At 41.9% G+C, this 15108-nt stretch overlaps 1 protein-coding gene across 2 annotated transcripts in view; it reads left to right on the top strand.

Moving 5' to 3' along the window:
• The window catches only part of Frmd4a (FERM domain containing 4A), a 561761-nt gene that overhangs the window by 145624 nt on the left and 401029 nt on the right, over window positions 1–15108 (top strand). Inside the window, exon 1 of one of the 2 annotated variants that reach the window (XM_063253785.1) lies at window positions 424–823. The exons of the other annotated variant lie outside the window; for it this stretch is intronic. Within the exon in view, the coding sequence (XP_063109855.1) occupies window positions 791–823 (33 nt within the window). The 5' untranslated portion in view covers window positions 424–790. Of the gene's footprint in view, window positions 1–423; window positions 824–15108 lie in introns of those variants that run through there. 2 annotated transcript variants of the gene reach the window in all.

Raw genomic sequence — 15108 nt, 5'->3', positions numbered from 1 at the left:
CAGGGATGGAGTCTATAAATCTGTACTTGGAACTTTCCCTGAGAAGAAGCTATGCCTGGGTTTCTAAACATCTGGTCCAACCACAAAAATCGCAGTTAACGATCCAGATGTTACGTCCTCACTGTGCTAAACAAATGATATTTAGGAAGACCCCCGTGGTGAGATTTTTGTTTTCTTCTTTCAGCACACAGACTGCAGAACCAGCTGAGTACTGGTGTCAGCTACTTCCATTCCTGTGTGGGTCCCGTCTTCTTACAGGAGAATGAATGCATGGGTGTGGGAGTAAGTGCGTAAGTCAATGAATGAATGAAGCCCACAGCAGCAGTGCCACCTCTGGAGGGGACACGCTGCAGACTCCTGCTGGGAAACCCTGAAACACTCAGGCAGAGCTCAGCCTCACCTCCTGTGGGGTGAGCTGCCCTGTGGTCCAGACCACATCTCTTGGCGCCAGTGCGATACCTAAGACAGGGATCATTTGTCAAGGGAGCACGGTACACAGAGAGCTGCAGGCAGATTATGGAAAGAGAGAGAGAGGAGAGAGAGGGAGGAGAGAGCGCGGAGAGAAGAAAGCCAGGGGAAGAGGGCGAGGAAAGGAGCAGACTTTGCCAAGCCCAGAGCCTTGCAGGCACTGGGGATTCAAGTTAGACCGGTGCAGTGCAGCGGCGCCACCGGACCAGCCGCCACCGGCAGCTCCCGACATGGCTCTTTTTATGTGGGATGCTTAAGGACGACTAGCAAACAGACAGAGTAACTTGCAGAAGAAGGAAATTGGCATGAGGATTCCTGCAACATGGAAGGGCTCCTGTCTCCAATGAGGACGAAGGTAAGCAGAGTGAATCTCGGCTGCTTTTGATGGTGATTGAGGTGCGGAGAAGACTCGAAAAGAGGAGGCTTGGGGAGCTTTTGTTTTATTTCAGAACTCGCTGGTGAATGTAACTGATCAGTCAAAGAAAAGATTTTGCCTTCCAGGCAGCGCGATGGGGGCGTAGGGGCGAGTAGGGGGGTGCAAGCCATCTGTCAGCCTGGACAATGGGAATCTTAGTAAATGAGTTCTCCTTTTGGTTGATTAGACAGCCATATTTTAGCAGGATTTCCAGTCACTCTTGCTTTGGGGCCATGCTATCCTCCAAGCTGCTCCTTCGCAGGAAGCACCAATTTCTCAGGTTGCTTTGCTGCTTAACAGAAAGGGTAACACGTTTAAGGCAAAGAGCATGCCCAGCTCACACTTGAAATCTCCTCTCCTCCTCCTCTAGTTCAGAGTAGGAGGATCCAGGGAATCCTCTCTGTGGAAAGTAGGTTAATGCATTCTGGAAGCCAGCATATTCACAAAAAACTAGGCAGCCAGTAGAAAACACTGATCTCACATCTTGAACTTGGTCCTGTGACATTTAGAAATCCTAGTGGGGACTGGTTTGAGCCTCCTGAAGACTGAACACTTGTTCTCCTTGGCTGGAGTTTGCTTTTGCCTTGAGAAAGGAATCTCTTGAAGATGGGATTTCTATGCACTATCCAGATGATGAGGGGGCTGTTTGATATCTGTGCAGCCTACATATGACTCTAAGTGGATGGATCAAAGCTTTAAATAATGCTAGAAATATTACTTTGCTTATTCAAAAACGGGAGGAATTTCTCTCTTAACACACATCAGAGGTAAAACCAGTAGAATAAGCCTCAATGTGCCTCATCCCTGTGATGTCCTGTTTAGTGACTGAGACACAAATAGACCCTTTTGTCAGGGAGCATTTTCCCCTTGCTAGTTAATGAGCATGACTGTGACATTTTGAGAGAATGTTAGAAGTGAGGTCCTGTGCAACACAGCCCATGTCCTTTGGGAGGATTCTCTATCTCTGTCATGTGCACTGATCCTTTGATAGTCATTCATTAGAAGGACAGCCACTAGTGACAGTTGGTTACAAAGGTTCTCATTCCAGCCCTTCCAGTGGCTGGGGATCTCCCCTGGGACCCCAGGTGACCCACTGTTTTTCCCAAGTGTATAGGTGAAGTCAGTTTGCTTCTGTAGCCTTTACTGAAGAGAAGAAAATAGCAAAGGCGGCCAGTTTCTCAGTTCTCTTTGCAGGCGAGCTGAGGTTTGAGTGCTGTAGGGAATGGTTTTATAATCTGTTCACTTGGCCAGACTTTGAAATGACTGCCTTGGACAAACTGTCCTGGTATTGTGTACTCGCTGGCACCAAACAGATCTATGGCTGTGAGTGCACAACCCTCCCAAGTACAACTGTCCTGCACTTAGAAGGGAGTTCCCCATGCAAATGAGGCAGGACCAGGCACTGTGCAAATCAGTCTGGGCCATTAAAATGGCATGCTGGAGGGGAGAATGAATATCGGTGAACAGCCTGCTCACATGCCATGTGTGTCAGTTGAACGCACATCATGACGTCGCCTCCTCCAGGGAACGTGGGAGCTGTGGAGGTCTGGGTCTTGGCAATGCTCAGACCTAAAGTCTCTATGTAGCAAATCGACTCTCATGCAAGCCTTTCTGTATTTTATGTTTCTAGGGATTTGCTTGTGTGTTTTTAACGGTTTCTGTGAATTTTTTAATTGCTGAATTTCTGACACTGGAAATTGATATTTTCATATTGCAAATTCAAATTACCTTTGAATTGAGTAACCTACAATGTTATCGTGACTCAGGAAACAAGACTACAAGAGGAGAATCTCACTGAGGAAACAGCTTTAGTCCCTAACTTGCTGTGTCCTGCCTTTGAAATTACCCAGCAGATTCTTATAAAATATGTTGAAAGAGTTATATCAATAACTCTCGGTTGCCTTTCCCAAACTTTGATCACATTATGCCGTGTTAAGACTATTCTGGAGTATTTTCCCTGTTGATGAGGATTTGGCTTGAAGTTTTTGACTTCCTCGTATCACGATGGGGCAGACAAAGGAAGCATCTTAGGGCTCAATTTCAGGGCGTTTGGTTACTTAATAACTTCCTGACAGTTGAAAGCGAGTGTTGAGGCAAATTGGACATCACGCCGTAATTTTATTATGCTATGTAATAGACTTAACCAGTCTAAATCATGGGTGCTTAATGCATTTTTATCTTGGGATTTGCATAATCAGCACATAAATATGCATGAGATTAACTGGAAGTGGCAAAATAGGGTGGGCAAAATGGGCATGAGCATTGAAATTAAGGTGGTTTTGAGGAGGGTACCTAAGCAACCTCTGTCTCTAAGGGGGCTAAACCTGAGTGCCCAGAGATGCCAGGATGGCAGCAGGTCTGCTCCAGGTGATGCACTATCAGTGATGCATAGCCTGTGCACGGCTTTGGCTCTGGGCAGTGTTCCCTGGAACCCACTATTCTCCCTCCCCTATGAGTACAGTCTACAGTGCACTCAGTATTATATTAAAACTTCTGGAAACTTTGCCAGGACTCCATGGAGAATAGAAGCTTGAAACAGTTCATAATATGTGGATCCACATAAAAAACTGCCGCCTCTTGTTTGAAGAACTCTGTAAACCAGAAACCACGCTAGGAAAGATTTAGCCCCCATAGGGTAAGACAAAGGGGATCTGACACTTTTTAAAAGTATGCTGGGCACACTTGAAGAGGTGGAGGCTTGGAGGAGGGAAGAAGGAAACAGAAAGGGGCCGAGAAAGTTGCTTCTCCCATGAGAGTAAAGGAAATAATTTTATAATGATCTTTGTGCACTTTTTGTTCATGCCTTTTTGAAATTCCATTTTGAGTCCTCCAACCTCCACAGTTCTCTTTAGCCCTCAGAGCTCGGCCTGCAGGGAATGAGGCTGGCAGCAGCACCACTCACCTCGGCTTCCTTGATCCCTGCTCGCCAGTGCCAGCTACAAAACTCATAGTGCGCCCTGGACCGGGCACACAAAATGAGGCCAAGTCTTTCCTGTGTATGGGTGCAGGGAGTGAATGTCAAAGAAACTGCAGCATTAAAAGAAGGGAAAGAGAGGAGCAGAGCAGAGGGCAGGAGAAGAAGGAGCAAGTAGAAAGGTTCGAGGTTCATCATTTATACCCAAACAAAATCGTGGCTGTGTTTTACCAAACCTTTGTGCTCTAAATAGAAAGGGATCAAAATCAACTTCCTTGAGATAGATTGTTAACTTTGAAAAAGTTGAATAACTATTTTGCACACTAATTAGTACTTTTAAGACTCTTCCAGTAATTTTGCCTTTAATATCTGCTGTCAGCTTACAATGATCTAACTCCCCAGGGATGGTGTGTTTTTGTCTGTCTGAACCTGCCGTATTTTTGCCTCACAGACATTGCATCATGTATTACACTTCAGTTACTTCTTTAAAGGAATGGGTTCCTATCTGGGGTATAAATAGCTTTTTAAAGGGAGTCTTCTAAGATCAGTGCATTTGATAAAAGAGATCCTTGAAGAGAAATGGAAGCTGAGCTGATAAAGAAGAAGTATCTGAAATCAGCACCAGGGTCTGTCTAGCCAGTCCAGCCCTTTTTACCAGACTTTGCTCAGAGTTGTCCTTCTCAGCCCACACTGAAAATCCGGAAAAACATTAGACACAGATTTAAGATGTCAAAATGCTCAAATCACAATATAGATAGTAAAAAATATAGTCAAAGGTTCTATGTCTTTTTATACCAATTACCATACAGTATATGAAACCCTTAAGGATGCTTCGAATTATACTAAAACTTCCTGAAACTGCTAGGATTCCATGGAGAACAGTGCCTGAAGCAATCCAGTGTGCTCCACATTCTCGGGACGTGAATTCACATGAAATGTTGCAAGCTCTTGTTTGAAGAACTCTGTAAACCAGAAATCACACTGAGGAATGGTTTAGTCAACATAGGGTAGGACTCAAGACTTGACTTAGTATACGTGAAATATATTAAGTAACACTGTGCACAAGCTAATGACAGCTGTGCTCCATCTTAATGGAGATTTGAATTAAAGGGGACTTCTGGGAACTCATGGATGATGGGTTTACATTAAATTCAAGGAACTGCTTCCTTATAACAAAAGATTTTCCTAAGAAAGGTTGATATAATCCCTATTCAAGAAGCCTCTGAGACAGGTAAGGAATCACCTTGCCTAGAAGGTATAAACCTACCTGAGAAGCTAGGAGGAGCCAATGCAGACATTCCACATTTTTATGGTGCTTTGTAATTTTTACCATAAAGCCAATAAAATCAGAAATAGCTTTGAGTATGAGGCATTCATCAGACTTTCTTACCAAGAGTTTCAGTAAAGTATGTGGTGAACTGCTGAACTCAGTTAGGTATAAACAGAAACAATTCTTTTTTTAGAATGACCCCATTTAAGACATCTGTGAACTGTGGAGAGGAAGTTGGAGGCTGTAGGAGTCCTCACTTGATTAGATTTTTTTATGTTGGTCACCTTGTTGGGACTATAACATGACCTGAGATGATCAGGTGGAAGAGCAAAGGTTTATTGTGGCTCACAGTCTGGGGGGTTTAGTTCACGATCTATTGAGCCCTGTGTGTTGGGTCTATGGTAAGTTAGCACCGTATGGTGTGGAGTGCATGGTGGAGCAGACAAGACATGAAAAAGCATGGAAAAACTGGGTTCCTAGAGTCCCCTTCAAGGGTGTGACCCAAGTGACCTCTTATGAATCCTTAAAGGTTCTTCCCCATGCACCAAACTGGTGACTAAGAACACAAGAACCTTTCTCAGGACACCCAAAATTCAAACTATTCCAATTAGGAAAAGACAGTGGGCATATCATCACAGTCTATTCCAATCAGATTGGGATCACATGAGTTCAAATTCCAGCTGTCACTTGCTCGGGTGTAACATTTCTAAGCCTATTTCTTCATGTATAAGATGCATATGATCATAGCACCTAAATCACAGATTATTGTGAGAGGTAAACTAGTTCCTGCCTGTTAGGTCTTGGCACACCCTAATAAATGTGAGCTAAATATGTGCAGAAATGCAAATCTCATGACATACATTTGCAATGAATTGTCATTGTGAAAGCAATTAAAGAAAAGCAGACAATCTGCTTCTGGGTGACGCTGCAGCTGAAGCTCAGAGGGAAAACTCCCTGCGCCTGCAAGAGCCTTGCCAGGGCGGTCTTCACCTGTCACCTGTCAGAGCATGGCTCAGAGAGCTTGGCGTAAACATGTCTTTCTAGCACAAATCAGTTCTCATTACAATAAGGCCTTTCACAACAAATAATTATGCTAGGTGGATTGTTTAGAAGAAAAGACTGTAGATTCTGTATAAGCCAAGAGACATCCTTTCAAGAAAAAAACAACACTTCTTTCAGGGTTGACCAAAAAATACAGTCTGTGTTTAAATTTAAAATTATAGTAAAAGACACATCACCATTAATCCCTCTCAGTTTCCTCCATTGGTTCAAACACGCTTGTCCCGGACTTTCTGCCACTCTCTGAAGCAGTTCTGGCAGTCTTCTTTCACGAATGCTTTTAGTTTTGCTGTTGTAGCTGCCTCGCTTGATATGCTGAATCGATTCTTAGTGTTCACAGCAGTTTCTGTCAAATCGTAACATTATGGTGATCTTCATCCACTTATCTGTCAGGTCTGGCTCTACGCAACTCTCCCTCAAAGTCAAAACGACCATGAAAGTAAACGCTTTGGAGAGATTCAGCACATGAAGACTTGCAGAACTGCTGCAGAAAATGGCTAGAACTATGGAGTAAGAGTGTTTGAAGCCAGGAGAAGTATTTGGAGAGGATTAACAGCAATGTAATAAATATTTTTTAAAATTCTTTATTATAATATTTTTTAAAAGTTTAAACATTCAGTTTTTCAACCACATGTAAAATCGCTCATAAAATGTTCACCACAGTAGGTAAAACCCAGAAACCAGAAAGTGTGAATGGCCCACTGCTCCCCCAGCCAGTTGTTAACGTCACCAGAGCACCTGAGCCCCTCCCAGGTAAGCCCAAGCATCTTCCCAGTTTTCCACACTCTTTATGACCTGAACCTCACCCATCTCCTCTGCCTCATTGCTCCTCCTTCTCCCTGTGTCCCTCAAATTACCTGAGAATGTGTAACATACTGATGCCCCACCCCTCTTCCAGAGATCCTGACTCAGTGAGTCTCACGCGGGGCCCAGGAACCTGCATTTTCCACAAAAAACCAGAGGGTTTAAATCTAAGTGGTTCTTTGACTACATATGGAAGGAACACAGAGCCTCCCCTCTATCTGGCCATTGGGCCACCTGGCTGCTCCCAAGCATGATTCTGGACCTTGGAGGACACTGTTCTTTCTGGCCGAACCCCATTCTGCCCTGTCTGTCCACTACTGGCATCTCAGCTTACGCTTTCGATGGGAAGTTGGATCCCACTCCCTTGTGTTATTCAGATCTTGGTCAGCTTACCTTGCATAAGTCTTTAGCACCATCTGAGTGAGCTCACATCCATTTGCCACTGTCTGCAATGGACTGTGAGTCTGTGGACAGCAGGCTTGACAAACCTTTGTTCAGCCTTGTATACTGGGTACACGATGCATGGCAGCAGAATTGCAAGCCTTCGGTGCATACTTATGACCAACTTGAGAACAAAAAACCACATCGGCCCTCAGAGGAGTGGGTAAATGCCAGGCATGGCACAGATGTTGTACTGCTAGCATGGTTGATCAGAACCAACAAGAACTATCTCATCATTAGTATGGTTGATCAGAACCAACAAGAACTATCTCATCATGCTGGGGTGGGAAAGTTTCACAGTGTAGGGACACTGAGGCAGAGTCTCGGGTCATTTCTGCTTTCCTTTTCCTGTCTTTTCCTCTCATGTTAATGATAATAGCTAACACTTACTGAAGTTTTAGGAGCTACCAGGAGCTTTATGGTACAGAAGCCACAACTAAATGCTGGCACTAGCCTCTGCATAGGGTCTCTTCAAGATGTTTCAAGGGCTTTACTCTTATTGTAAAAGCAAATGATTATTTTCTAGATAAAACAAGGTTGTACTTACTCTAGGCAAATGAGGGAAATGTTTGCCTGCCTGCAGAATAACTCAGTAAAGGGTGTAAACTAGCTAAAAATGACAAAACAAGTTAACTTCTGGCATCATCACAAATCAGCATTAATGTTTAGTGACAACACTGTATCACTATATTGTAACAATGTATAAAGGATTATTATAATGACACTAATATAGTAATGTCTTAATGTAAGATAGGAATATGCATGTTTTAAAATGTATTATTATATTAATAGACACGTTAATATAGTAATTGTATAACTTTCAATATGCAGCACAGTATATTAACAAAAGGTATATTATTATTGAAATTTAAATACTTCATATTTTAGCGTGATATTTTAATAATTATAATACTAATTTCCCATTGTCGAACATTTACTACAAGGAAAAATTGCTTAAAATTTCTGATCTATATAAGAGTTTTGGAAAGCATATATTTTTAACCTCATTCCAAGATGGGAAACCAAGCCCCTGAGAGCTGAGTTCTTCCCATCTTTGGAAATGAAAATGGGGAAGACGATCATTTGAACCCAAGTTTCCCGGCTCTGTCTTCTTTCTAATACCTCTTGCTCCTCAGGCCAGCTTTGAAATGCAGAGTGAGGAGGAAGGGATGGTTCCCCAACACCCACTGCAGTGGGAATAGCAGGAGGCGATGTGCGTGGCATGGCCTGCTCTTTAGCTGGTGTGGTTTTAATCGTGTGAGTCCCCAGACAGCTTGGTTCATGAAACCACAGCAGAAACCAGTGTCAGTATCACCTGGATGTGGGGCCTTGGGCTCGCTGTTGCCATGGGGAGGGAGAGGCACACAGACTCAGGCTTGCAACCAACAGAGACCTCCCTTCTGGGTCCCAGACGCCCCTTCCGAGCAGCTTGCCTGTTCCAACAGTGAAGGCTTTAATGCTTGAAGAGCAGGTCAGGACAAACAGGGAATAAAGGCTGTGAAGGAAGAGTCCAGAGCAAAGGGAAGATACCAGCCTGGCAGCTGCTATGCTTTCAAAGCCATGGTCACTGAAAGCCCCTGACCTCCCTGCCAGCAAAACCCTGTCGGCTTGGGGGCTAATGGAGCCTCTGGAGTCCTTCAGGGTGGCCCTGAGACCAAGGAAACACAGAGCAAGGGGCTTCAGCAGGGTGGCAGCAGGGCCTGGGGCCAGTCCCAGGACAGTGGACCAGCTGCACTTGCAGAAGGAGACACTGTACTGGGAAAGAAAAGAGGAGAGGCCCCATGCCACAACCTCAGGACCTCTGGACTTCATGACCTCACGACCTCACGACCTCTGGACCTCCGACCTCTCAATGTCACGACCTCTCAACCTCATGACCTCATTATGCATAGTTATCTGGAAGTGAGAGTGGCTGGTGAAGAAGTGGGCAGGTCCAGGGGGCAGAGAGGGTAATGAAGATTTCTGATGTGTGGAAACTTACATAAAACAGGGCTGCTCTATCTGTAGCAATTCTATTCACTTTTTGGTCAGATTCATTTGCTACACCCCAAGCCAGGGGGAGAAGTAGCAAAACTGCTGAGAAGGAACAAGGATGCTGGCAGTTGCTCTCGCTCATTTATTTTATCCATCCAATGAGAACTTATTAAGCGTTCATAGTGAGTGTCAGGCAATAAACACATTTCCTTCTGCCAAGCTTGCGCAAGCGGAGAGAAAGTGCTAACAAAGAGACTACAGCTGAGACAAAGCAAGCCGGTTACTTTCTCTGGAAGCAAGTTGGGACCTAGTCCTGGAAGAAGAAGCAGATTTTCAGAGGCCACATCGCTTCTCTCCGAGTGTGGTGCTTGCTGTTAAAGGAGTGAGTGATAGCAACTGGTAAATCAGCCACACATTGATATTCAGAGGGAATTTTGTTAATGCTAATAACTGAGTGTCTTCAAAGGAGCAAAACTTCCTTCAGAAGGACGGTGTTAAGCTGCAGAAGGTCTCCTTTATCTTACGCAGACAGTGTGAACTTGGATATGTTTTGTAAATGGGGAAACAAAACTTGGCCAGGTCACTAAGATTTCAAAGGAAGATACTATATTTAAGACTATGAAAGCCAATTTAGAAAATTTCGTTTGGATACCATGAATTTAACAAAAACTAAAGTGGTTCTTTTTAAAATAAATTCCCCCTATTAGATACGTGGATTTTCTATTACTCTTTGATCTCTATAGAATTTCTTGGTTGGAGATTCATGTTTAGTCTCTTGTGTGTGCGTGCATGTGTATTATCTGTCTTTTGTTTTAAAATTGGTGCCACGAAGGGGAACCCAGTGAACATGCCAGTGCATGTAGCTGAAGTAGGGTGAGATTTAGGGAAATATTATTTCACAGGACCTGAAACAATCTTTAACTCACAGTAGTACCCCCGTTGCCTGCAGGTACACTGTCCAGCATTTCAGCTGCTCCCAGTCAGTCTCAGTCTGAAATACTAACTGGAAAAGTCCAGAAGTAATTTATAATTTTGAATTGCACACCATTCTGAGTAGTGTGAAGTCATGCACATCCATTGTATCTCACCATCTCACCTGAATAAGAATCATCCCTTTGTCCAAGGTGTCCACACTGAATGCTTTGCCCATCTGTTCATCATTTAATGACCATTGCCACTATCAGAGCAGTTGTACAATTGCAGCCTGTGTGCTCAGGGCTAGGTGCTAACTGAGGCTTCAGACATCTCTCCAGGGTCCTGGAACACATCCTCACAGTAAGAGGGCTTCCTGCACTTACACACACAATGGCTCGGTCATAGTTCTGAGGTACAGCTCTCCGGCAGGTATCCAGGCTGTCAACATTTACTCTAAGCTGAGCATCTGTCTGCCTCTTGTCTCTGTGCATGCAGAACTAGCTAAAGAAACCCAGGAATGTAGTTAAGTAACAGAAACTCTGAATCCTCACTCCAAGAAGCAGAGAAAGAGAAATTCCAGGAAAACATTAAACTGGTCTGGAGCCAAGTGTGGTCAGTGGCCCAGTTAATCTACTGGTCTCACCGCTTTCCTGTGCCGATGCATCCCTGCAGCCTGACCTCATGTCCCTCTTGTACGAGAATGTGCTGAGGCAGATCTGTCTTCATGTGCAACCATCACTCTCACTGCAAGTTCAAAACTCTGGGCTTCCATCCCCCCAAACAACCTTGACCAGAGCTTCCTGGCTGCACCAAAATCCCAGTTACAAATGTCACCTGCATTGCCAAATTAAGTTCATAAGGTAACTGTTGCAACTTCTTGGTATTAGACAAATGCCAACTTACCAGCTACAATTGGGCCAATAAGTGACAGCTACTCTGTCTCCTGGGCGGGCCCTAGCCCCATGTTGAGCCCTGGAAATGGGGCCAGTCTACATCGACATGTATTAAAAGTATAAAAGCATAAATTTTGAAGTCTTGGTGTAAGAATAGATTTCATAATTATTATACTCATTACAAGGTGAAATCATATTATATTGGGTATATGGTAAACCAGCTATATTACTAGACTTAGTTTGACCTTCAAACTTTGTTTTGTGTTGGTGGAAAGTGACAGTGTTCTTTTTTTAAAATTTTATTTAAAGAGAAAATAGAAAAGGTAGAAATAATATATAATTTCAAAAAATAAACCATAAGAAATCACTAGTTGATAAATTACATATTGTCCTCTTAGAAATAGTTGTTCAAGTTACAAAATTAAAGCATACAAAGTAGACATTCAAACAGTGAGGCTGCAAGCTGTTCTGTTCAATGATTCAACAAAAACTTAGTAATATTTACCGTAAGCTAATATGGTTATCAATCCTACACACTTAAAAATACATGCAGTTATATTCTTTAGAGCACTTTCTTTTCCTCTCTTTTTTACAATAGCAATTACACATTTTGGGTTTTATCACTCCTACAGTTCTTATTTCTTTTTACACTAGAGACACAATATGATTTTATAAATGTTATTCTTATTTATTTCACTTATCAGTATAGTTTCAAGTTGTCTCCATTTACTTATGAAGGCCTCAAGATCATCCTTTTTATAGCTAAGTAATATTCCATTGTATAAAAATACCACATCTTTTTCATCCGCTCTGTGGTTGATGGGCATCTTGGTTGTTTCCGAGATTTAACTATCACAAATTGTGCTGCTCTGAACATGGGTGCACATATATCATTGTGACATGACCTTTTCAGGTTTTCTGGGAAAATACCCAAGAGAGGAATAGCTGGATTGAATGGAACCTCCAATCCTAGTTTTTTGAGGAATCTCCATTCTGATTTCCACTCCCACCAGTAGAAGAGCAGTGTTCCTTTTTCCCTGAAGCCTCACCAACATTTGTTATCAGTTGATTTCTTGATGGCAGCTATTCTTTCTAGAGTGAGGTGAAATCTGAATGCTATTTTAATTTGTATTTCTCGAATGAACATTGAGTGATGGTGAACATTTCTTCATGTATTTATTTACCATTTGTATATCTTCATCTGAGAAATGTGTGTTCATCTCTGATTTTGAAGAGGGCCTTTGAATTTTGGGGGCTCAATAGTTTTCAGTTCTTTATATGTTTTGGATATAAGTCCTTTGTCTGAGGGATTGCTGGCTAAAATTCTTTCCCATTCTGTGGGTTTTCTTTTCACTCTGTTGGTGATTTCTTTTGAAGTGCAGAAACTTTTCAATAATATGAGATCCCAGTTGTTGATTCATTGAAGTGTTTTCCTTGCTGTTTGCATTTTGTTCATGAATTCTCTGCCTACTCCTAGGTCTCCAAGATTTCTACCTACTTACTCTTCCAGTAGATTTAGTGTTTCTGCTTTAATATATAAATCTTTGATCCATTTAGAGTTTAGTTTTGTTCATGGTGATAGGTATGGATCTAGTTTTAGTCTTTAGCATGTGGAGAGCCAATTTTTCCAATATCATTTATTAAAGAGGCATGTTCTTCCAGTGAACATGTTTAGCCCTTTTGTTAAAAATCAGGTATCTGAGTGTCTTTGTAGTTATGCTTGCATCTTCTAATCTGTTCCATTGATCCTCAGGTCTATTTCTTTGCCAGCACCATGCTGATTTTATCACTGTGGCTTTGTAATATAGTTTCAGGAATTGCAATGCTTCCTGCCTTGCCTTTGTTGCTCAGAATTGTCTTTGTTATTCTAGGTTTTTTCTGTTTCCAAATTAATTTTAAGAATTTCTCTAGATCTGTGAGTTATGTTAATGGTATTTTGATTGGGATTGTGTTAAATCTGTATAACAGTTTTGGAAGTATGGCCATTTTCACAATGTTGGTTCTTCCTAGCCAAGAGCAAGGAATATCCTTCCATTTTCTAATATTCTCTTCAATCTCCTTATTAGCATAGTATAATTTTCATCATATAGGTCTTTTACATTCTTAGTTAGTTGATTCCTAAGTATTTAATTTTTTAAGATGCTATTGTGAAGGGCGATATTTTCATAATTTCTCTCTTGGTAAGCTTTTTGTTTGTGTACAGAAATGCTATTGATTTTTGAGTGTTGTTGTTTACCTCTAGTAGTCTTTTAGTGGAGTTTTTTGGGTCTTCTATGTAGAGTATCATGTCATCTGCAAATAGTGATAGTTTAGCTTTTTCCTTTCCTATCTTTATTCCTTTTATTTCTCTCTCTTGTCTGATTGCCCTGGCTAGTATTTCCAGAACTATATTGAATATGAGTGGTGATAGTGGACATCCTTGTCTTGTTCCTGATTTTAAAGTGAAAGCTTTCAGTTTTTGTCTATTTAGTATAATGTTGGCTGTTGGTTTATCATAGATGGCCTTTATGAGATTGAGGTAGACACCGTGTATTCTGAGTTTCTTAAGTGTTTTTATCATGAACATGTGTTGGACTTTATCTAAAGCTTTTCCTGCATTTATTGAGATGACCATGTGGTTTTTGTCTTTGACTCTGTTGATGTGGTGTATTACATTTATTGATTTGGGTATGTTAAGCCATCCCTGCATTCCTGGAATGAATCTCACTTGGTTGTGATGTATAATCTTCTTGATGATTTGCCGCATTCTACTTGCCAGTATTTTATTGAGGATGTTTGCATCAATGTTCACTAGTGAGACTTGTCTATAGTTCTTCTTTTTGGTTGGGTCTTTCTCTGGTTTTGATATCAGAGTAATACTTGCCTCCAGGAATTATTTAGGAAGAATTGCTTCCTTTTCAATTTCATTAAAGAGTTTAAGGAGTATTGGTATCAAATCTTTTCTAAATTTCTATAAGACAACAAGGTCAAATTCCTAAAGAAGAAAAAGCCCTGGAATCTACTTGGGCACAGAGCTAGACTAACAGCCATAGAGAAGGCTCCAAGGAAGGCTCCAGCATTCAGCCGGAGCCATGGTCTTGGCACAGTCTTGTGCAACTGTCATTAGACCAGTCTGACCCAGGGGCCTCCTTTGGGAAGCAGAGGGGTCAGTTCTGCAACCTAGATTCACAGTCAGTCTAGACATTGGTTGTTGGTTGTGGTTGGTTGTGGTTGTGGGGATTTGGGTCAGAGACTCATCTGTGCTCCTCTGCTCTATCTGTGAGAGCATCATTTATCCAGTCCATGAAGGGTACCTGCTTTCAGAAAGCACCATGTAGGTGGCTGTAAAATAAGTGCATTTGACCTTCCTAACTCAGGTGAAGACAATCTGGTTAAGATAACAAGGAAGGGAGTTGCCTCTGACAGAGAAACCCAGTAAAGTCACTGGCCCAAGACTCACTCAGATTTACAAGCTGTGATCTAGGAGCTGTGAATCCATCAGAACCTGGAATTTTCTTTGTTGGTAAGCTTTTAATTACATTTTCAATTTCAATAGCTGATATTGAGTTATTCAAAATTGCTATATCTTCTTGATTGAGCTTTGGTAGTTCGTATGTTCCTAGAAATCTGTCCATTTCCTCTGTGTTTTCCACTCTATGTAAGTAAAGATTTTCAAAGTAGGTATTCATGATCTTTTGAATTTCCATCGGATCTGTAGTAATTTCCCTCTTTTCAGTCCTTATTGCATGGATTTTGGTTTTTATTTCTTTTTCCTGATAAGGTTAGCTACAGGTTTGTCAATTTTATTTATTCTTGCAGTGTTCTAATTCCTATTCTAGTAAAACCTTCCAGAATCTTACCTCTGTTATACATCCCTTAGCTACGGAATGTTTACTTTTCTGTTTTACACATTGATGTGGGCTTTGCTTTGTGCTTGTGTTTTTAATCCTCCTTTGGTTATTCCAGAAACTCTGTC

Source organism: Cavia porcellus, unplaced genomic scaffold, assembly GCF_034190915.1.
Source record: "Cavia porcellus strain 051 isolate PalLab524CR breed Dunkin Hartley unplaced genomic scaffold, mCavPor4.1 scaffold_7, whole genome shotgun sequence".
NCBI lineage: Eukaryota > Metazoa > Chordata > Mammalia > Rodentia > Caviidae > Cavia > Cavia porcellus.
This window is presented reverse-complemented; position numbering and strand designations above follow the sequence as displayed.